Genomic DNA, 23,144 nt, shown 5'->3' with positions numbered 1-23,144 from the left:
GCGTAGACTATCAGCAGGGTTGCCATTGCTTCCCCTGACAATGCAGCATAGACAGAGACGGCAACGCACATGCACCAAAAGACAAAACTGGGTAGAGGAGTGGCACAATGTCACTTTTTCAAATGAGTCATGGTTTTAAGTGCAGTATTCTGATGGTCATATAAGTGTTGTCCAAGGAGACCACATATCGCCTGCTTGAATTCGATATCAAGGCAGGGGCTTTGCACCTGGTGTGATGGTTTGGGCAGCCACTGGGTACATGATACACACATCTCTAGTTTGGATCGACAATAATTTCAATGCAGTTGGGTACATTTCTGACATCTTACGTCCAGTGGTTGTGCCCTATCTTCGAGGCTCCCAAATGCCATGTTCCAACAAGATAATACAAGACCACATGTTGCACGTCGTGTTCTGACCTTCCTCGATACTCAGGGTATAGGGGGTACATTCAGACCCTCCTGGCCACAGAGTAGCCTCATGGTCCGAAAAAAAGAGTGACCCCAATGATACTCAGGGTATTCGATTGTTGCCCTGGCCTGCACGATCTCCAGGTCTGTCACCCATTGAAAACATCTGGTCATGGCTTGCTGAGAGACCGGCAAGCCACCCCTTTCCAGCTAATACGGTTGATGAAGTATGGCACAGACTTGAAGCAGCCTGGAATGATTTGCCCATTTCTGTCATCCAAGCCCAATTTGACACCATGCTTAATGGGGTAAGGGTCATTTTAGCTGTCAGGGGTGGCAGCTGTTTCTACTAATTTAGCACCTCTGTAAACCTCCAAAATTCTTACAAATTTAAGCATTTTTTTCTGCATGCCATACGGTTTACGTACAATAAATATCTTTTTTGTATTTGCTTTCCTTCAAGGTGCTGCTATTTTAATGGACAGCAGTGTATACATATAAAATTCTTTGAAATAACAAAAGTCTAGAAATGAAAATTTTATCTTTACATAGTCTTACAGCCACTTTTCTACCATGCAGTAGATGCCATTGTAATGGTTGTAAACAAAGAACACAGTTATGAATTGAAGTCAATTAAAAGAAAAATTCTTGAAGTGTCTTTGTAAGCCTACAAAATTAAACTGCCAATCTTTACAGTGATTTAGGAACTTATATAGACTCAGCCCTTCAAATATTAGGAGCAACAGGAATTGATGATTTTAAAGAAACTATTAGTTTTGGTGACCTTATAAGCAACAGCATGCTCACTGTTAGCATTGAGATATTTGATGGTGTTCATGATTACTTTAGGCACCATCTTCAGAAATCAACTCATTTTTGCATCAAGGAAATTTCAAATACCCCACAGAACCATGGTGCACATTCTTCTTAAAAGAATACATGCAGTAAATTGCAAAATTGTTCAGCGCTTGCAGCCTAATGATTGTCCTTACAAGGATTCTCAGCAGAATAAATTATAACAAAGATTATTAAAATTGTGCTTTTCCAACAAATCAGCCTTTCAAAGTAAAAACACGAGGATTAATGTTTTGCATAGCCTAACATATATAATAGTCACTGGGATTTTTAATTTACCAAGACAAGTATGACAGTTTAAATTTACTCAGTTGCTCTGCAGCTATCACTGCAATTCAGTTAGAAAAATTTTACCCATGGAAAATTTCCAATTACACTACTGGCCACCCAAATTGCAACACCAAGAAAGACAAGAGATATCACAACAAAATTTACTTAGTAGATAACATGTTGACCAAGTATCAAATGATTAAATTTATAGACTTCTGTGAAGTGTGATTCCTTTCAGAATCAGTAGCCGGAGTAGCCGCCATTGTAATGCCACACGCCTTGGCATTGATTCAAAGAGACTTTAGATGTGTTCTTCAGGTACAGCAGACCAAGCAGCTTCCACACGTTTCCAAAGTTGATCTGGTGTGGCAGCTTGGGATGTAGTCTGTGTCAATCGTTCAGCAACCATGGACACATGTTTTCTATCGGCGAAAGATCCGGAGAGCGAGCCGGCCAGGGAAGCAGTTCAATCTGGCGATTGACGAAGAACCCTTGGACAATGCGTACCCTGTGTGGTCGTGCATTATCCTGTTGAAATATGGCTGTGGGCAAGCCCTGAAGGTAAGGGAGGACAACTGGCTCCAATACCTCAGAGATGTTGCGCTGGCTGTTTGAAGTACTGGCAATATGTATTAGAGGAGTGCGAGAGTGATATCTAATACCGCCCCATACCATAATACCTGGTGCAGGACCAGTGTGGTGGTGCATAATGCAGATATTCAGCATCCTCTCTCCACGGTGTCCACAGGACTCGAATCCGACCATTGTGGTGTTGCAGACAGAAGCGTCACTCGTCAGTAAAGACAATTTCATTCCATTCTGCCGTCCACATCCTTCTTTCATTGCACCATTGGTGGTAGAGACATCTGTGATTCTGCATCAAGGGTAGACGAGGTAATGGACATCTTGTGGACAGACCACTCTGCTGTAAACGGCATCAAATGGTGCGTGCAGACACTGGATGATGCGTTACAGACTGAATGTGCGGTGCTATGGTTCATGATGTGACTGAGCGATCTGTCACTGCCATGGGCACAATGTTCCTGTCATCACGTGAAATGGTGCACTGAGGTGGATCCAATCGAACACGTCGGTCCGTCGTACCCTCCTGCATCCAACGGTCACATATCCGCATTACAGTTGTTTAGTTTCGTCCAACAGGAGTACCGATTTTCTTGAAAGATAATCCACACTCTCTGTAGGCCACTATCCTTCCTCTGTCGAACTCGGATACTTGATCAAACGATGATCGCTGTTTACTTGAGGCATAATTGAACTTTTTTTTTTTGGAAAAAAAAAAAAAAAAAAACAAGAAAAACACAATTGCCGAACTTGAAATCGTCAAAAACTCTAAGCCTTAAATAGCGCTTTGAAGTGTACGTCTGCTCTGAAATTCTAATCATTTGCATATCTCACCTCCGCTAATGCATGTTGTAAATCTCATGTTATTTGCATTCTTCCTTCAGGGTGTTGCATTTCTGGTGGCCAGCAGTGTAGATGCTACACCCCCTCATCAGATTCTACCATTCTGAAGCTCTTGAATGAAAATTTCAAGCCAGATGGAATAGAAAGGTCCATATTATTGTGCCCCCCTGCTTTTAACTTCTCCTCTTTTTTCCTAATTTTAATTATTAATATTACTCCTTGATTTCTTCACTTGGCTTTATACCAAGCACAGAGTCTGTAGTATTAAAAATATTAATATTTTGAAGGCCTGAATAACACATGCTGTATCAAGTGTTAGAGAGAAAATGCTGAAGAATACTTTTCGAGAACTGAAATGACTCTAAAATCTCCTAAGCAGGTTCAGCAGGATTCTCTTCTAGAAATCGCGGAACATGAAATATTATTTGAATTCATCAATAAATCAGGTCTCGTAAGATTCAATCTACGCAAGCATATTAAGACATATATGATCATTTCATATAATACCACTTATAATTGTCTTCACACTAACCCCACTCCATTCTGTATAAAATTTTACAAAGAAAATTCATTTAAAAATATTTTGGAGAGTTACTTTCGATTCCTTATTCCCTCTAGATAATGGTAATAGCATTTGAAAAGATCAAGAACCAATCTGAACTAGGGCAAATATACCTTGGCAACAAAAATAACTTTCTTCAGAATTCTATATACTGTCTTATATACAGGACAAACACATTGCCTCAAATATATGAGTTACATGGAACAGATTATGAATTTTCGTGTTTAACCGTTTGAGTCTGGCGCGCACTTCACTTGTCGTATGCCAAAAATACAGCGCAGCGCGATAGCGTTTCTCTTGTTTTGTATCGAGAATGCGAAGACACTGCTGTTGGTTAGTATACTTCAAAAAAAAAAAAAAAAAAAAAAAAAATTATTGAAATATTCAATTGGTTTTGCATCACGAGGAGGGGCATGCTTTGGTCCAGGTAATTCAGAAAAAGTATTCGATTCGTTTGAAAAAATTGTATCCACGGGTAAAAACTCATCAATAATATCGTCAGAGGTACATACAGTTACTTCATCATCATCACTGCTATCACTAATAGCTCATAATCTCTTAGAACGAATGATGATGTCACTTCCACTATCACTTTCAAGGTCATTACTATACTCTTCATTATCACTTCTCATAACATAGTCACTTTCAAATTAATCAGAACTTGACATGGATTATTTCGTAATTATCAGTATAACACTTGGTAAAAAAATGAAAACAATTTCCAATTCCTAAAAAACAACTGCTACTGATATCACTACAACTGCTCTCAATAATTGCATAAAGTATACTAACCGACAGCAGCGTCTTCGCATTCTCGATACGAAACAAGAGAAGCGCTATCGTGCAGCGCCGTATTTTTGGCATCTGACACATTGCTATTTAAATGCAAATTTGACTTCTAGTAAATTATTGGCATTATTACACAAATAACATTACATTTTATTCAATTCATTTGTAAATTACACTAAAACTTTTTCTTCAGATTTTAATTCTGGAAACTAGCTTGTTAACAATGTGCTCTTAGATATGTTACTTTTTTACAAGTTGAATACAAGTCAAAATGGAAGGGAGAAGAACTATTATATTTACCTGAATGACTTGATGCATGACAGCTGCAACATTGTTCATTAAAGCTGTCAATCTATGTGCCCTATCTGTTGGTGTTGTTTCAGGCCTAAAATGAGTGGAGGCACGATACCTAGCTGCCATATAAAGAGCATAAGTTGGAGAAAGTTTAAATTGCACTTGACTAGAATCCAACTGAGTAATGGCAGCAGCTAAGAAAGCATCCTCCCCTAATAAAAATAATGAAACTTTCTTACATGCATTAAATGAATTTGAATATTTAAAAAAGCTAAATTAAACTTGGAAGAGGATTAATTTTGAAAAACAACATTCATCCTTATATATTAAAGAATTATAAACATTTCAAAATTACTGAACATGTACATATGAAATCCTTTATAAATTTCTCATCACAAAAGTATGATTGTTTTTCATTTAATATAAATTTCTTTAGAATAAACAAATGTTTAATTTACAGATTTTATTCCCGTAATATTTTTTTCAACTCTTTTCAAAATTAAAAATTTTTATATTTTGCTTTCTTATGATCATTTTCCTGAATAGAACTTTTATTATTTCCCATAACTATATCTCATGCAATTTTACTTTTATTTCTATCAAGTTGACTTCCTTTCACATTATTTAATTGCTATCATCTAAGCATTCTGAAATTGAACTCCTCAAGGAAATCCTATATCATGATTAGAAATTCTTCCACTTCCATATGTTGCATTATGGAAAAATCATAAAAGTTAGGCTCTACATGTATATCAATTTTGCATTCAAAACTGACTTCTGACATATTTCAGAATTCTTTAAAAAAAACTTCATACGTTTTTCAGAATTTTCTTAATTTTTAAAACTAGTTGAAATGAAGTTGCAATAACTATTGAGAAGATTATTAATCGAGAAGCTGCAGATGTTTAACATTACAGCAAATTATTTTTTTAAGACCCTCAATAATCCACAATGATCACATAAAAGTACATTTTCTGCATTTTATTACTTAACAACCACAACAGCACCATATGAAAGTACATTTTTTGTTGTTATTAGGTACCCTTACAACGTTTTTGCCAGTCTTATTTATAAGTTCTAAATTCTCCTTCGTAAAGTTAACTGGTTCATCACTATCACACTTTGCTTACACGCACATACAACATAATATATCATAATTTTGGAGATGATGATTTGAGGATTTGAAGACAGCAATATTTTAGGATGCCTGAAAGAGAGAAGACACTAATTATCGTTTATTCATGGCAGATGGCTCCAGATATCGCTGGCATACAGACAGCACGTGTAACAGACAGATGGAATTTAAAAGCCAAAAATAGTTGCATACTCACCTCATAATTTTATTTCTTGATGAATAATTTTTTAGGACACATATTCTCTTTTACCCATCACTATGGGTGCTACATGCAACCCACAATTTTATATATATCTTATCACATTTTGGACAATAAATGATGACACAGTGAAACAAGGAGACATGTGCTAGCAAGAGAAGAAATGCAACTGCACATTTCAGCAAAGGGGTATTTATAGAGTTGAATCCTCTGTTTGAGTTTTAGACTGCGACTGGACAACAGCTTACCATATTGCAGTATTAAAGGTAATATAACACAGATTAGTTTTCTGATATGACACACTTTAGCTTCCAGAAAAGGGACATAGCCTATGTAATAATCAGGAAAAGGATTATTGCTAAATTTAATTTAGTATTTTTCTTTTATATCTTATATCTTGCATATATAGTTCTTTCTAGAGATCTATAATATTATAGATTAGAAAGACAATAACTGTATGTACACTGTCCAAAAAAAAGGGGGGTAGTTCTGTATCTCCTGTTCTACTGGGCCAATTGACGAAATTCAACTTCCAATTTTCATGTCTCGAAAGTGAGACTTTGGATTTGTATTAGATTTATATATAACACTGTTCTAATATAGGTAACACAAAATCGGACTTTTTCTGAAATGACATACCATTTTTTTTTTCATATTACAATTCTACGACTTAAATTATGCCAAACTGCCATATTTTTTATTTAAAAATCGCACAAGTAGTTTTTACAAAATTAGCTCTCCGAATTTTAGCTCCTCAATGTTAATTGAATTTGGTATGTATTTATTATTCTCTCTCTCTTTTAAAAAAACTTATTTGATTCTTCCTCTCACATTTCAAAATTTAGGTTCATTCCAAATAAAATTTGCCCATTTTTTTGATTTATTTTTTAAATTTGTATTTTTAAATAAATTTTTCAAAAAAAAATTTGAATTACAGCCTGTAAAATTTTTATCATCATCTTGAAGAGATGTATTTCTAAGTACACCAACAAAAAATTACAGTTTTTTTATTCAAAATTTCCAAAGATATATGTGAATTTATATATTGGCGTGTTTTGAAATTTGGCATATTTGTTGAAAGCGATAACAGCATCAAATGTGGTTTAGGCACATTGTTAACCTTATTTGAAAGTAGGAACGATGTGACTTTTTGCCCACTCATGCACCATGTAAAAAGGTAGGAACAGTGTGATATTTTTTCCTTTCCTGCACAATGGAAGGGAAAGGAAAATAGTTTGCCATATATTAAGAAGTTCGGTAAGAGAATTGTTCTAGGCAAAAACTGAAAAAACCATGCCAAGATAAATTTTTGAATTTCTCTGTAAATTTCGCACTAAATTTTACAAAATTTAATATTTAGGCATAATTTGAGTCATAGGATTGAAATATGAAAAAACAGAACAATGCCATATATACAAGTCTAATATATATCCTATGTCCTGCTTTTGAGACACGAAAAATGCAATTTGAATTTCGTCAATTGGCCCAGTAGAACAAGAACTATAGAACTGTTCCCCCCTTTTTTTTGCACAGTGTACATGCATGCATATGTTAATATAACGTGATCACAAAAGTCCTTAGGTGGTCTTTATTTGTATAACCATTAGTCATTAATATAGGGTAACCAACACGTTCTTGCCATTTCTGATATGACATTGAAACAGTGAACCCCAACATAAAATAGTAACCAAACCTGGCATAGCAGTAGCTAGGATTTCCATCCTAGCTAAAATAAAGACAAGGTTCACTGTTTGGTCTGGACATTGACCAAAAGTATAAAAGTGTGTTGCATCGGTACTTAAAACATAACTCACACAGCTAATGATTGAAATGGACGCGTCAAAGGTGCTTGTTCGGAGTTTTTTGCTGTATGACTTTAAAGTGGGTTTGTCAGCAGTAGAATCAAGTCATCGAATTTGCCAGGCCTTGGAGGATGATGCCATTAATGAACGAGCCACTGGACAATGGTTCCAGAAGTTCAGGTCAGGAGATATGTCTCCTAGTAATGCACCACACAGTGGTCGGCCACAAGCGCTGAGAGCAGCCATAGAGAGTGACAGTAGCCAAACATGCAAGTGAGCTTGCTGCACACTTCCAGGTATCTGATGAAATGATCAGACTCCATTTGCACCGCAGAGGAAAGGCATAAAAGCTGAACAAGTGGGTACCCCACTCGCTTTCTGATGCAACAATGACAAACAGGCAGCATGTCGCTGCTTGTTTGTCATTGCTTATCTGGCACCTCAATGCATCCATATTTGATACAGCAGCTCACCAGCAGCATTCCAGACATGGGACCCTGTGGCTCACACTGCGAGACCTTCTCTAAACTTACGCAAGGTCATGCTCTGTATTTGGTGGATTAGTCACCAAGTGGTGCACTATGAGCTCCAGCCAGTTGGCCAAACGATCATGGCAGGCCTGTACTTGCAGCAGCTGGAATGTGTGCACCAGGCACTGATGCATAAAGAACTGATGATGCATTGGCCAATCATAAGGGTGTACTCCTCCTCCATGACAATGCGAGGCTGCATGTGTCTCGGGAGGCCAGGGACACCATCCAGTGACTGAGCTGGAATACACCCACTATACTCCCCAGACCTCGCGCCAACTGACTACCACCTTTTCCATTCCATGGACAACCATCTTTGTGGGAAATCCTTCAACAACTGGCCAGACCTTGAAAAGGCCCTCACGGACTTCTTTGCGTCCAAGACTCCTGAGGTTTACCATGATAGAATCCCACAGGTAACCACTCGTTGGCAAAAGGCACTGGATGCCGATGGTGATTGCTTTGAAGATTAGTGATGATTATTATTTGTTTTGTAACTTTTTCTTTCAGACTGTCCAAAACGGTAAGAACTTTTTTGGTTACCTTGTATATAATTCCGACTGAAAAAGTGCTTTAAAACAACAGATGTATTCAAGTTATGGCACTGCTAATTAAACCGATTTTGTAAAAATCATCAAATATAACTTTTTATATAACCCTCTGGTATCTATAATTACATTTATTAAAATTCATACTCATTATAAAAATACAATACAAAATGTTTTGACTCCCGTACCAAAAAAAATTGACCTACATATTTAAAGCTTGAGATCATGTTCAGGATTTGTACATACACTTGTTATCAGCCAATAGATGGCATTGTAGAAAAGCTGCCGATAGGGGCGCATGATGGCAATCGAGAATCGGGAAGTGAGAGAATGTGATTAAGGTTGATTGTTCCGTAATTGTATGTATATATGTATATATTTACCATAATAATAAACAATTTATAAAATGCAAGAGTTATCCCGATTGAATAAAAAGTGAAAGCCCAACTTACCCCTAGCCGTCCTGATATTAATAACGGAGATTAAAGCTAACATTTCAGAAGCGGGATGATTGATGCAAGCACGCACTGAATGACTCGTGTCTAAGAGCATGGAAGAAGGGGTAAGTTTCGTTTTTAAAAATTTGAATGCATGCAAACTGTAGATTAACTCTAACAGAGTATAGAATTTAGAAGTATATAATTATATTATTAGTTAATATTATGGATGAGACTACAAAGAAAGCTTTAGATAAAAAAAACCAAACGTAAAACTTTAAGAAGGTTAACAACACAAGTAATTAACAGAATATCTGAATTATTGGAACATGATATTGCAGATACAAAATCATTAGAAAAATGTGAGATGAATCTACAAGAAAAAGATCACCTCAGATATTTAAGTTAGATCTAGAAATTGAGAATTTAATTAGTTAAGTATCTGAGCTCGAAACAGAAGTCGAGAATAATCAGGAATACAGAGAACGTATCATCTACACATATCGAAAGTCAAGAATTATCTCCAGAATTCAGATAGAAATAAGACAGATTTGTCGTTGAAGAACAATTCTTTACTTATTTCAAATAGTGAACCAGACAAACAAGAATAAATTTGCCGAAGCTTCATGTAGAACCGTTTGAAGGTAATTTAGAGAAATTTCAGGAATTTTGGTCACAGTTTGATAATGAGATTCACAGTAATCTTGACACAGCTTTCTTGAAAGGACCAGCCTTAATTAGTGTTCAAGGACTATTGGTATCGGAAAATAATTATGATTTAGCTGTTGAATTGCTTAAAGAAAGGTATGGGGAAAAAAGAAATTATTGTAAGATCTCATATTAACCATTTATTAAATTTAAATGCAGTAAAATCGGCTTCGTATTTGAAACAGTTAAGAGAGTTATACGATACGATAGAAATACAAGTACGGGGTTTACAAACTCTTGGTGTTGAACGTAATTCATATGGAAGTTTGTTGTTTCCACTACTAACAAACTTCCAGATTATTCCAGATTCGATTGTGCTAGATTTTTATAGACAGCATGAAAAAGACGATTCTTGGTATGTAACAGAATTATTAAGATTTCTTAAAAGAGAAACAGAAACGCGAGAACAAACATTTTTGTTTCGACAAACAAGGGAAAATAATGAATCAGTTAAAAGCATAGACTATAAGTTGTCAGTTAATAAATTTTCGGAAAAGGGGAATAGATTCCAGAAATTTAAAGGGAAGCAGCAAGATTCGATTCCTAACGCAACCGCACTGAGCACATTTCAGAAAATTTGCATTTTTTCAATAATTCTGAGCACAGTTCTGAAAATTGTGATAAGAAACGCGAACAGAAATTAAAAAGTTTAAGACGAAACGAAAAATGTTTTTTTATGTCTGCCAAAAAAAAAAAAATCATATGGTTAGGTCATGTAAATTAAAAGAGCGCTGCTTGACTTGTAAGCGTAAACATTCTAGCTTGATTTGTGACGCCAAATGCCTCCCGCGTCAGACAGAGAGTCGCGAAGAATTGATGAATTACAAAATGAAAGATAAAAATAGTGTTGCGATGAATCATGATGGATTATCTGATGTTTCAACATGTTTGAAGAAAGCAATAATCAATGACAGTGAACCAATCGAATGTTTGATAGCTACTGGAAGCGCTGTCAGTCTATTAAGATTTTCAGTTTTTTTAAAATTATAATTGCCAGTGCAATCAGAAACAAGAAAACTGTTTGGAATCGGGAACGTAAATCACGCACGTACAACGACCTTGGGAAAAGTTCATGTTTCACTCCGAATCGATGAAATCCAAAGAGCCGCGAATTTGTTTATAGTAAATATGAGGTACAGCCGTATGACCTATTTATTGGGAGAGATACTTTAAACGATCAAATGTTGGCTTATGGAAAAATAGGGGATTCATTTAACATATGGTATGCTAATAAAATTCCATTCACGCAACTGATAAACAAAACAGAGCGTAAACGCATTAAGTTATATTCTGAGAAACAAACAGAAATAAAAAGTAACACGATAAACTTTGTGCATTCTGTAACCCCAGATATAAATAATAGACTAATCTTATTTCAAAACAAACATGGAAATCCGGAATCGGTAATAGAGGTTACAAATGGTAGAGTAACAGTCCCAGTTATGAACATAGGACACAATAACATCAGAAGAAGAATCAAAGAAAATCAGTGTATCAGCAGGGTAATAGATATAACAGAAGATTGGGAATTAAAAGAAGGTGACACTCCCAATATAAATAAAGATGAACAAAACCATGTATTTTCCATTTTTCAAAATATTTACCGAATAAAGATAGATGATATAAAGTTGGATGAGGCAACTACAGATAGTGAAAGAACTGATATCTTAAAATTAGTAAATGAATTTAGGAATTGCTTTGCTCTTAATTTAAATGAATTAGGTTGCACGGACATAATAAAAATGGACATCAAAGAAATTGACGGAAGTAAGACTGTGTCTTCTCGTCCATACAAAACGAATGCAGCTGAACGTAATGTAATAAAAGAAATTGTTAAGGAATGGAAAGATAATGGGATAGTTTCCGAAACTAAATCGCCTTATGCTAGTCCAGTGTTACTAGTAAAGAAAAAAACAGGGGAATGTAGACTGGTAATTTATTACCATGGACTTAATAATCAGACAATAAAGGATAAGTTCCCTTTGCCTTGAATAGATGACCTTTTAGAATGTTTAGGAGGATGTAAAATTTTCACTACTCTAGATTTTAATCCATGGCTATTTGCAAATACCATTAAGTGAAGAAGCTAAATTAAAGACGGCGTTCATCACTCCAGATGAAACAGGACAGTTCGAAAGGATGACATTTGGGTTGGTAAATGCTCCTGCCGAGTTTCAGCGCCTAATGTCGTATGTCCTAGGCACCTTATTGAACATTAAAGTGTTGTGTTATATGGATGATTTACTTATTCCTGCAATATCTTGGGAAGAGATGATTTTCAAATTAAAAGAGGTATTAGAACACCTAAGAAAAACAAATTTAACCTTGAAACTATTTAAATGTGAATTTGGGAAAAGAGAATTAAACTTCTTGGGTTTTATTATAAACGAAGATGGTATCAGACCGGGCTCTAGAAAAATAAAAGCCATAACAGAATTTCCAGAACCAAAGAATGTGCACGAAGCGCAAAGATTTTTGGGCCTGACTGGATTTTTCAGACGATTTGTGCCGAAGTATGCGTTAAAAAGCGAACCATTGACCCGAATGACAAAGAAGAATCGAGACTTCGAGTGGAAGCAAGAACAAAAGAGGTCGTTCGAACTATTGAAGAAACAACTGACTGATAAGCACATATTAACTCACTATCAACCACATGCAGATACTGAAGTCCATTGTGATGCAAGTGCAGAAGGTCTGAGTAGAATGCTAATGCAACGTGATGAAGATGGAAAATGGCATCTTGTTTATTGTGTCAGCAAGAAAACAACAGAAGCAGAGAGAAAGTATCATTCCAGCACATTGGAGTTAATGACCATCGTATGGATGTTGGACAGGTTAAGCCAGTTCTTAATCGGCCTAAGATTTACAATTATTACTTATTGCCAAGCTCTTATATGTATATGAATGCGAAGAAGACTACAAATCCTCAAATAGCTCGTTGGTGTAGTTTGATTCAAGAATACGATTTTGAGATAAAGCATAGGTCAGGAAAAAGACTAACATATTGATGCTTTGAGCAGAGGTCCTCTATCGGAAGCTGATGACACAATGACGAGAATAGCTGAAAATTTTGAAGTTTGCCAGTCCCTAACCGAAGAAGACCAAATACTAATGATACAACGTGCGGACCAAGACCTGAAAAGAATTTTCGAAATTTTCAAGAAGAAAAAAGATGAACGAACTGCTGAGGAGAAACAAATAATTAAAATTGCGTGTTTAAAAAGAAAGACTGTTTTGGAAAACCGTAGTGGATGGAAAGGAGAGACTACTCTATGCGATCCCTAAAAGCATGAGGAAGAGTGTAGTGCTAAAATTCCACAATTTATTTGGTCACTTTTCTGTGAATAGAACAGTTAGCAAAATTAAGGAATTATATTGCTTGCCAAACATGAAACGATACGTACGAAGACACATATCAGCATGTATCGAGTGCCTTATGAATAAAGCAACATGTGGCAAGCAACAAGGACAGCTACATCCCAAAAAACCTGGTAAAAGACCGTTTGCTATTGTTAATTGCTTGGGTCCTTTTGTAAAGAGTTCAAGAGGTAATCAAGAACTATTAGTGATAATTGATAACCTGACTAGGTTCGTGAGAATTTTTGCAGTTAAGAATACTAGTGCTAAGAATTTTTTACAGTCTTTGAAGAATTTTGTTAATGATTTTGGACTACCGGAAAGAATAATAAGTGATAGAAGATCTTGTTTTACATCTCACCAATTTAAGCAGTATAGTACAGATAACGGAATACATCATACTTTGAATTCTACCGAACACCCCCAAGCCAATGGTATGGTAGAGCGCGTCAACAAAACAATTTTAGGAACGATAATGACAAGTTTGACAGATAAACAACACAGAGATTGGGATTCAAAAATAAAAGAGACGGAAAGAAATCTTAACAACATGGTAAACAAAACTACAAATAAGCCTCCATTTGAAATGCTATATGGGTATTTGCCCATGTTTAATGATGACATACTTAGGAAGTTAGCAGATGAAGATTCAGATACATGGAAAGCCCACGAGAAATCCAAGAGCAAGCATGAGGAAGAATCGAGGAACAGCAAGTGAAAATGAAAGAGAGATTCGATGGGAAGAGGTGTCGTACACTAATACTTGAGCAAGGAGAAATCGTTGTGATGAGATGTGCTCCTAAGGCTACATATCAAACTACCAAAACACAGCCAAAATATCAAGGGCCATTTATAATAATCAAAATATTACCTAGCGATACCAACAGAATAGCTCAACTATAAGTGAAGAATCGAGGTCGCTACTTCACTACCACTGCTCACGTGAGCCAGCTGAAGCCATGGAGGCACGATCCCAGCTCTGAAGATGATGATGATGATGGCAACGATCAAGATACTGACCAGTTATCAAGCTTAGTTCCTTGAGGGAATCCAATCAGATCTGTCCGTAAGGACTGATGGAAGTTCTCTTCCCTGTGATTAAGGTGAGATCTTTCCTTTTTTTTTTTTGTGTGTGTGTGAGAGAGAGAGTTTATGTATGTTTGTTGATAGAAATCTTTAGAAACTTTTGAACATTAATTGACTTTGAACTTTCGAACTATAGCTGAAAGACTTTAGTGCATATTCTTAAACTTATCACTTTAGGACTGATAATAAATGAGTTATTTCATATATATATTTCACGTATTTAGTAACGATTTACAGAAATTTTTATTTTTATGCTAATGTATAAAAAAATATGTGAATTTATGTATGTGAAAATATTTGAGTAAGTTTATTATCATATCAAATTTTAGCATAATGTGTGTTCTTCTTAGTGTATTAGTAATATGTATGTTAAGTAATGTGTATATGAGTTGAAGTAGAAAAATGTATTAATTATAAAATTGATTTGTACTCAGAACAATCGGGATGATTGTCAGGTAGAATGACCAAGTGTTATCAGCCGATAGATGGCATTGAAAGCTAACCCACTGAAGGCTCAAGTTTTTATATTTGCAGGTAATTTAAACAATGAAATGATTAGTTTAGGAAAAACATTTCTGATGTTAACACATTAAGAAAAGAGCACTGCTCTGCAGACTGTTATGAAACATTTCAATCATTGCAAATTTTTCCAAAAGGGAGCCCTATTCACAGAATTTATATTCTAGAAAGCAAATTCAACCTTCTGAGCTAACTTTGTACATTATGTAAATAATTAAATATTTGTGTGGCCTTACTTGATTTATAACATCATTTGTATAAATTAAAATGAACATTTATTAAAATGAACAAGTCAATTTATAACATCATTTGTATAAATTAAAATGAACATTTCTACTCCAATGAATTTTTTGTGAATACTTGGATTATAACAATAGTAATAAAAGTATATGTGAAAGTAATAAAAATGTATGTAAATATTATTAATGCCTTTCTAGCATTTAAAAAAGCTCTCATCATACCCAAAATAACAAAATTATAAGATTATTTGAACATGGCAAAGTACACAAGTGCTATCTGCTTGACAAAAGGATGCCCTTAAGGACTCAAGTTAAACAAGGAGAAAAGAAATTATGTAGCCAGCTTGTTTGCCTGGATTTCATTAAATGAAGATGCAGACAGATGTTTTCCTTTTTTCTGCTTTCAATTATATTACAAACATAAGAAACACAGGCTGAAATTGTGAAACAGTGGGTGCACCTGTTACAGTACTTGGACTATCTCATTATATTTTACTATATTAGAAAATATACTTAAATAAAGGTTGCCATTTTAGCATTTAAAAACGTATAAACTACTTGTGTGAGAAAGCTCACATCATATGAAAAATGACAAAATTATAAGGTTATTTGAACATGGAAAGCACACAAGCAAAGAGAAAAAAGGGATCAAAATATTATCCATAAGAGATCCTGCTTGAGAAAAGGATCCCTTATGGAGGTCTCAAGTTAAACACTGAGTAAACAAACCATGTAGCCTGCTTGTTTGTCTGGGTTCAAATACAGATCAAACTATGAGTATTTAGCAGTCTTTAACTGCTCGGCCATTGGTAGGACAACAAAATTATAAATTAAAGAATGTAACTACTAATAAATACCAAAGAATATTATTAAAGACCATTAAAAAGGGGGAAAATCAACATTTTTAACCAACCCCTGAAAGAAAGCAAAAAGGTGGCAAATTTCTGAATTCAGAAATTAAATATCTTCGATTTACGTGGATGTCAAACTTTTAATTTTATTTTTTACAATATCTTCAATTGCATCTTCATTCCATAGAACAATCCAGGTCCAGCACCATCATTTTTTACACCAGACCCACAAATAGCACACATATGATATTGTGATTTGCTAGTCTCTATTTTTTTTTCCCTTTAAATTTGGTGTAACTCTTTACATTCAGTACAAAACAGAATAAGGAAGATAATTAATTAGTCCATTTAGTTTCTATATACTCTTAGAAGGACTAAGCCCCCTCCCTGCCCTCACATACAAAAATTTCAATAACACAATCTGTTAACAAAAAAGTTAATTTTTTTTTTAAACAAAAATTTCCATGTACCTTCTTCCCAAAATTCCAAGACAGCTGGGAGAATTGGGTCATTGCCCCGCTTCTGTTCAAACCTTTCATAGCTGCCTTGGCCTCGTGTGCTTTCTCTTCCTAACGATCTATGGGAAAGGGCATCATCTGACTTTTTTGACAGACGATCATCTCTGGAATGTGTAGAAATAGTTTCAACATTACCATCAGCATCAAACGTAGTTTCATAACTGCCATGATGATGAAGGGATAATTGATCATCTCGCCGACTTCTACAAAATAATAATGATCATGATGTATAATCTTTTTAATCTTAACAAATTTTAATATGAATAAAATAAAAATGTTAACAGCAACCTAAGGACAGTATCAAGTTTTTAATAATTATTCTAACTTTTAAGAAGTATACAGCTGAAAGCAAGTGGATTTTCATACCTAATTAACTATGTGTCATGCTGAAGGTGGATATACAATCCATTTGCCTTGGACAGAAAGTGACAGTGATTAGAAAACTTGACATAAATTAAACATTGAGATGGTAGTGAAAAAGAATAGTCAGGAGAAGAAATTTAGACATTTTTCTCAGATGTAAAAATATACCAGTAACACTCTGCCAATTTAGAACCCAAATATTAAAAATAATGGGGAATTAAAAATATTTTGAGCTGTATTTAAAATGCTGGTAACTCAAAAAGACATTGTACTCTAATAATGAAAATTTGTCAAGGCTAGTATATGTAAAAACATCTGCAAATAAAAACGCAACTCACAAATAAAATATTATAATACAGACATTCAATTTAGTAAATACATGGATTTTGTTACCTTTCAATGAATTCCGGATGCTGTCGAGGATCAGGCATCATGTTAAGTTTCTGTAAGGGGAGGGAGAAAAACATACATTTAACAAACTGAATTTATTTAAAAATGTAATGAAAATATCGTATGTCATCAAAAAGGCTACATTTGAACAAATTAAAACTGCATTAACAATCAATTAAAATTTCATATACAGAACACAAGCTTAAAATATCTTTCACAAATACTCATATTGTAAAAATATCTTTTACAGTTTCTTAGCAAAAGGTACATAATTTTTTTTCCTAAATAAATGAATAATTAACTAAATAATCTGGTAAACAGTATCACATACAACACATCTTTACACCAAAAAATTATAGACTAATGTGTTTAGAGTAATTAAATAATAACTTGAATAGGTTATTTTTGAAATTATAAATGATATTCCGAGTTATTTCCCCAAATCATTCCAATTTTCTGAATTTTTCAAATACACATTTTTTTTTTTTTTTAAAATTTATAAGGCTCTTCCCAACTTTTTCTTCTTAGGAAAAGGAGAGGATATAATCGATAAAATATGTATACTTAGATGATGGTTCAAACTGCTAACCATTCAAAATGACTTTTTAACATAACTTTGAAATTTCCAGAAATAATTTTAAAAAACTATTCATATTTACTTTTACCTAATTCTCTAGAAAACTAAGAGTTAAAAAAGCTACCTAAATAACAGAGCTATACCCATTGTTCGGTTTAATATAGTGCCCTCTAGGATCAGCACCCTCTTGTGAGAGGAGCCAAATTTAGTTTAGTTGGTTGTTGAAGAATGTACACAGCGGACCTATAACGCTCCACCTTGTCTGTACTAATGGAGCACTTAACTTGTAACTTTGTACATTATGTAAATAATTAAATATTTGTGTGGCCTAACTTGATTAGTTTTATTTTAGAACCAGCACCATTATCTCTCGTAACTCATCACATTTTATACAAAACAAAATTTTTGGTCTGCTCGTGGAGTTTGTTTTGTTAACTAAGTTCATATTAGTTGTAGAATGGCCACTATATTTGCTTTAAATCGAAAGACGGGCTCACTAAAAGCCCAGTTAACCAGAATAGAGACTGTCATAACGGATAGTTTCAGCACATGGACTAAAAATAGAAGCCAAGCTTGGAAAAGATGTCTGTTGCATCGGATACACTTCGATCGGAATATTATATTGCTGTGCCTGAAAAGGATGACACTTCTGAATTAGAAGAGGAATTATTAGATCTAGAAGCAAGAATCGACGATCCAGAGGTAAGTTTCAATCAAATGTTAATTGATAATGTTGGTAGTATTAATAAAGTTGATATCGCGAAGAGTAGTTGTAAAATAAAGTTACCTGAAATCCCACTTCCGCAATTTAGCAGAAAGTATGAAGAGTGGAGCATGTTTAAAGTTGAATTTAATAATATTGTTACCTCAAATTCTCAATTAACAGATGCACAAAAGCTACATTATCTGCATGCCACTCTTAAGGGAGAAGCAAAATTGTTGCAAACTCAGGAAGATACTTTTGAATCATTATTTAGGGCTTTAGGAAATCGCTTCGAAAATAAGGGAATTCTTGTTAATGTTCACATTAAAGCTATCTTAGAATTCGAAAAAATTATTCATGAATCATCGAAAGAATTAAGCCGTCTAGTAGATGCTGTGAATTAAGAGCTTTAAATAATTTGGGTTTCGAACGAAACAAATTCTCTGATATTTTAATTACTACTGTCATTTTAGAAAAAATAGACAAGGAAACTCGAAAGCAATTCGAATTATCTGTAAACGCTTCAGATGTTCTTAATTTTGTTATCTTGATGACGTTCTTAGAAAAAAGAAGTCAGACTTTGGGAAATATCCCAAAAAAACACAATAAAATCAAAACAATCGAATGAAATAAAAACAAAAAACCTTCTTGTTTATTCAAATAATTCGGAGAGAAATTGCGTTATATGTAATTCGCCACATTCTCTTTTAAAATGTAGTAACTTCCTTGATATGAATTTTGGTGAAAGATTTATGCTAGTAAAACGAAATAATTTATGTCTGAACTATTTGGGAAAAAAGCACATTGTGTCGCAATGTTGATCAAATCATTTTTGCAATATTTGCTATTCAAAACATCATACATTGCTTCATAAGGATGAGTCATCGAATTGGGATTCTGTTTCAAATAAACATCCGCAGACAATAGAGCAGAAGACAGCTGGGGGGAAGGATATTCCTCCAGCGCCTAATAGGAAGGCCACGAGTCGCCTTCTAATTGTTTATTAGCTTTGAATAAAAGTGTTATCTTGCCATCTGCGATTGTTATGATGAAATCTTTAAAAGGGACATTCATCAAAGGAAAGGCTCTTCTTGACAGCTGCTCACAGATTAACTGCGTGTCTGCTCATTTTGCAAACAATTAGGGATTAAAAAAACAAAAGTTTTCGCTCAGATTTCAGGACTAAATGGAACTAATATTACTTTCTGATTACAGATTTAACACACCTGAGAAAATTGATTTATTACTGGGTTCAGAATGTTTCTTTTACTTATTAAAATCAGGTCAAGTTCACAGCGTGACAAAAGACTTATGTTCCAGAAAACGGTTTTTGGATTCGTAGTTAGTGGTATTGTGCATAATTCACCACTTGAATCACAATACTGTGGTCTGCTTAAGCAAAATGAAAAAATTGAAGAAACACTGCAAAAATTCTGAGAGGTAGAAAATATTAATTTTCCGGATTCAGCACTTAGTACTGAAGAGAAATATTGCAAAAAACATTTTAATGACACTCATTATCAAACCTCTGATGGTCAGTACATCGTATGCATGCCCATGAAGGACTCTGAATTTTTGGGCGAGTCTAGAAATTTAGCCGAGAAAAAGACTTAATCAGGTTTGGCAGCAATTGGGTTGGGACTCGAATTTACAACGATTGTATTCTGAATTCATGCAAGAATACAAAGATTTAAAGCATATGGAACTAGCTGAGAGATCTGAGTCCATAAATGATTCGTACTATATGCCTCACTATGGGGTTTACAGACCAGACAAAAGTAGTACACGTTTAAGAGTGGTTTTTAATGCCTCCACTGCCCCGACATCAGGATTGTCATTAAGCGATATTTTGTTGAAAGGAAGAATTCCACAGCAGGAATTATTTTCTATAATGGTTAGATTTAGAAAACACCGCTACGCCTTCACAGCAGATATACAAAAAACGTATCGACAGATTCTAGTCCATCCTCCACAAAGAGACTTGTTCAGAATTCTATGGAAGGACAGTGTTGATGCACCAGTGCAAACTTATAAGCTCAATACCGTAATGTATGGAACGTCAAATGCTCCCTATCTAGCAACTCGAGCTCTTAAACAGTTAGCTATAGATGAAAGCCAAAACTTACCTCTAGCATCGTCCATCGCTCTTACTGACTTCTATGTCGACAACATACTTTCCGGAGAATCATCACTCGAAAAGGCTAGAATTCTACAATCCCAATTAATAGATTTGTTAAAATTAGGAAAAATGGAATTGCATAAATGGCATTCAAATCATCCAGATTTGCTTGTCTGAAAATAAGGTTACCGCTCATTCAGAATACACTTTTGAAGAGCAACAAGAATCTTCGTCCGTAAAATCTCTTGGTGTCCTACGGAATCCTCAGATTGACTGTTTTTTGACTCAGATTACTCACGCTAACAGTTATAGTAAACTAGATGTTCTGTTACTAATTTCGAAAATGTTCGATCCACTTGGTTTAATTGGGCCAGTGGTCACAAAGGTCAACATATTCATGCAAAAGCCCTGGCTTGCTAAACTCGATTGGAATGACACATTGCCAAGGACTGGATTAATTTCATATGCACGCTCTCTGAACTAAGTAATCTTAAGAATCCAAGATTTGTATTCCTGGAAGATCACATAGTTCTCCATGGATTTACAGATGCATCCTTTTCGGCATACGGAGCTGCAATCTATGTTCAAGCTTTACCAGTTTCGGGATTGCCAACCATTCGACTTTTGTGTATCAAGTCCCGAGTTGCACCTATAAAAACTTTATCAATTCCTAGATTGGAGCTGTCAGGTTGCCTTCTATTATCCAGATTGATGGATAAAGTGATATCTTTGTTGAATGTTTAAGTAGAAAAAGTAATTCTTTGGTCTGATTCTACGATTTCTCTTGCTTGGATTAGAAAATCATCATACTTACTAAAAACTTTCGTGAGCAACAGAGTTGCTTTAATACAAGAGCTTACGGGGTCATATCAATGGAAATATGTGCCATCTGAATGTAACCCAGCTGATGTCATATCGCATGGACTGGATGCAAACGACATTCTTACGTGTGATATCTGATGGAATGAACCAGACCTTCTCCGTAAGGACATGCATTATCCAGAACAACCTCTTGAACCTAGCACTGACAAGGACCATGTCAAGGAACTAAAATGCTTATCAGACTCTAATTTTGCAATATTAGAAAATAATTCTAGTTTAACCTCTCTCTTAAATCGAACAAATAATTATATGAAATTAATCAAAATTTGTAGTTTTATTTTTAGGTTCTTCAGAATCATTAAGAATAAGGAAAGGGTTTCAGGGCCTATATCCGGAGAGGAACAGAAAGGGGCCGAGTTAAGAATGATTCGGGAAGTGCAGAAAGGTGAGTTTTATTATGATATTGAGTCACTTAAGAGGGATAGCCAGGTACCTCATACGAGCAAGCTTAAATCGTTAAATCCATTCATCGATAATGATGGAATCTTGCGTGTCGGTAGCAGATTTGCGCAATCTCAGGTAAGTTAGGATCGTAAATATCCAATCATTTTGCCAGCTAGACATAGGTTGACTTATTTGATCGTGTACTATTATCATCTAAAATATTTGCATCTTGGACCAGAAGCTCTATTGAGTACTGTTAGACAAAAGTTTTGGCCCATCAGCCGCAGGAATCTTGCTAGAAAAATAGTGCATGAATGCGTACAGTGTTTCAAACACAGACCTGTACCAATAAATCAGATAATGGGTGATCTGCCTGCTGAACCTGTGTCAGTTGAATCAACCTTTAACAAGTGTGGACTTGATTTTTGTGGTTCGTTTCTTATAAAGGCAAACAATCAAAGAAAAGGAGTTTTTCAAAAAATGTATGTTGCAGTATTTGTGTGCCTTGCTACAAAAGCAGTTCACTTAGAAATTGTCTCAGACTTATCTTCGGAAGCATTAATTGCTACCCTAAAGATATTTTTCGCTAGGAGAGGGAAAACTCAACCATATTTAGCAATAATGCTACAAACTTTCGTGGAGCCCGAAATGAATTAAACAAGCTGTTTAAATTAGCCAAAGTACCAGAACAAGGATTATTCGACTATTTGTTGTCAGAGGAGATTGAGTGGAAGTTTATACTTCATAGAGCACCGCATTTTGGTGGGCGTTAAATCGTTCAAAACGTATTTTAAGAAAACAGTTGGAAATTCAAAATTAACTATTGAAGAATTTTTAACTTTAGTAACACAAATAGAGGGAATATTAAACTCCAGACCAATTTTTTCCTCTCTCTCAGATGCAAAGGATTTTAATGCGTTAACGCCTGGACATTTTTTAATTGGGTGTTCTATAACAGCCCTTGTAGAACCAGAAAATATAAGCAAGTCTGACAACAGATTGTCCAGCTGGAAAGAGTCACCAAAATGACTCAAAATATTTGGAAAAGGTGGCAACAGGGTTATTTATCGCAACTTCAAGAACGAAATGGCAGTTTAAAAAAGATAACTTTACATCTGGAACTATGGTGCTCGTGAAGGAAGACAATTTGCCTATTTGTCACTGGGTTTTAGGTCGAGTTGAAGAAGTTATA

At 34.9% G+C, this 23,144-nt stretch overlaps 1 protein-coding gene across 5 annotated transcripts in view; it reads right to left on the bottom strand.

The window, feature by feature from the left end:
- Nucleotides 1-23,144, bottom strand: part of cno (adherens junction formation factor afadin) — a 196,498-nt gene that overhangs the window by 69,385 nt on the left and 103,969 nt on the right. For all 5 annotated transcript variants that reach the window (XM_085823563.1, XM_085823561.1, XM_085823562.1 and 2 more), the window contains exons 10-12: nt 17,291-17,340; nt 16,487-16,737; nt 4,612-4,817 (exon numbers count right to left, since the gene is read on the bottom strand). In XM_085823563.1, the coding sequence (XP_085679689.1) occupies nt 4,612-4,817; nt 16,487-16,737; nt 17,291-17,340 (507 nt within the window). The remainder of the gene's footprint in view (nt 1-4,611; nt 4,818-16,486; nt 16,738-17,290; nt 17,341-23,144) is intronic.

The sequence above is a fragment of the Stegodyphus dumicola genome, chromosome 9 (genome assembly GCF_044657685.1).
Source record: "Stegodyphus dumicola isolate Sdum_Otavi_A_Nest chromosome 9, ASM4465768v1".
Classification (NCBI taxonomy): domain Eukaryota; kingdom Metazoa; phylum Arthropoda; class Arachnida; order Araneae; family Eresidae; genus Stegodyphus; species Stegodyphus dumicola.
This window is presented reverse-complemented; position numbering and strand designations above follow the sequence as displayed.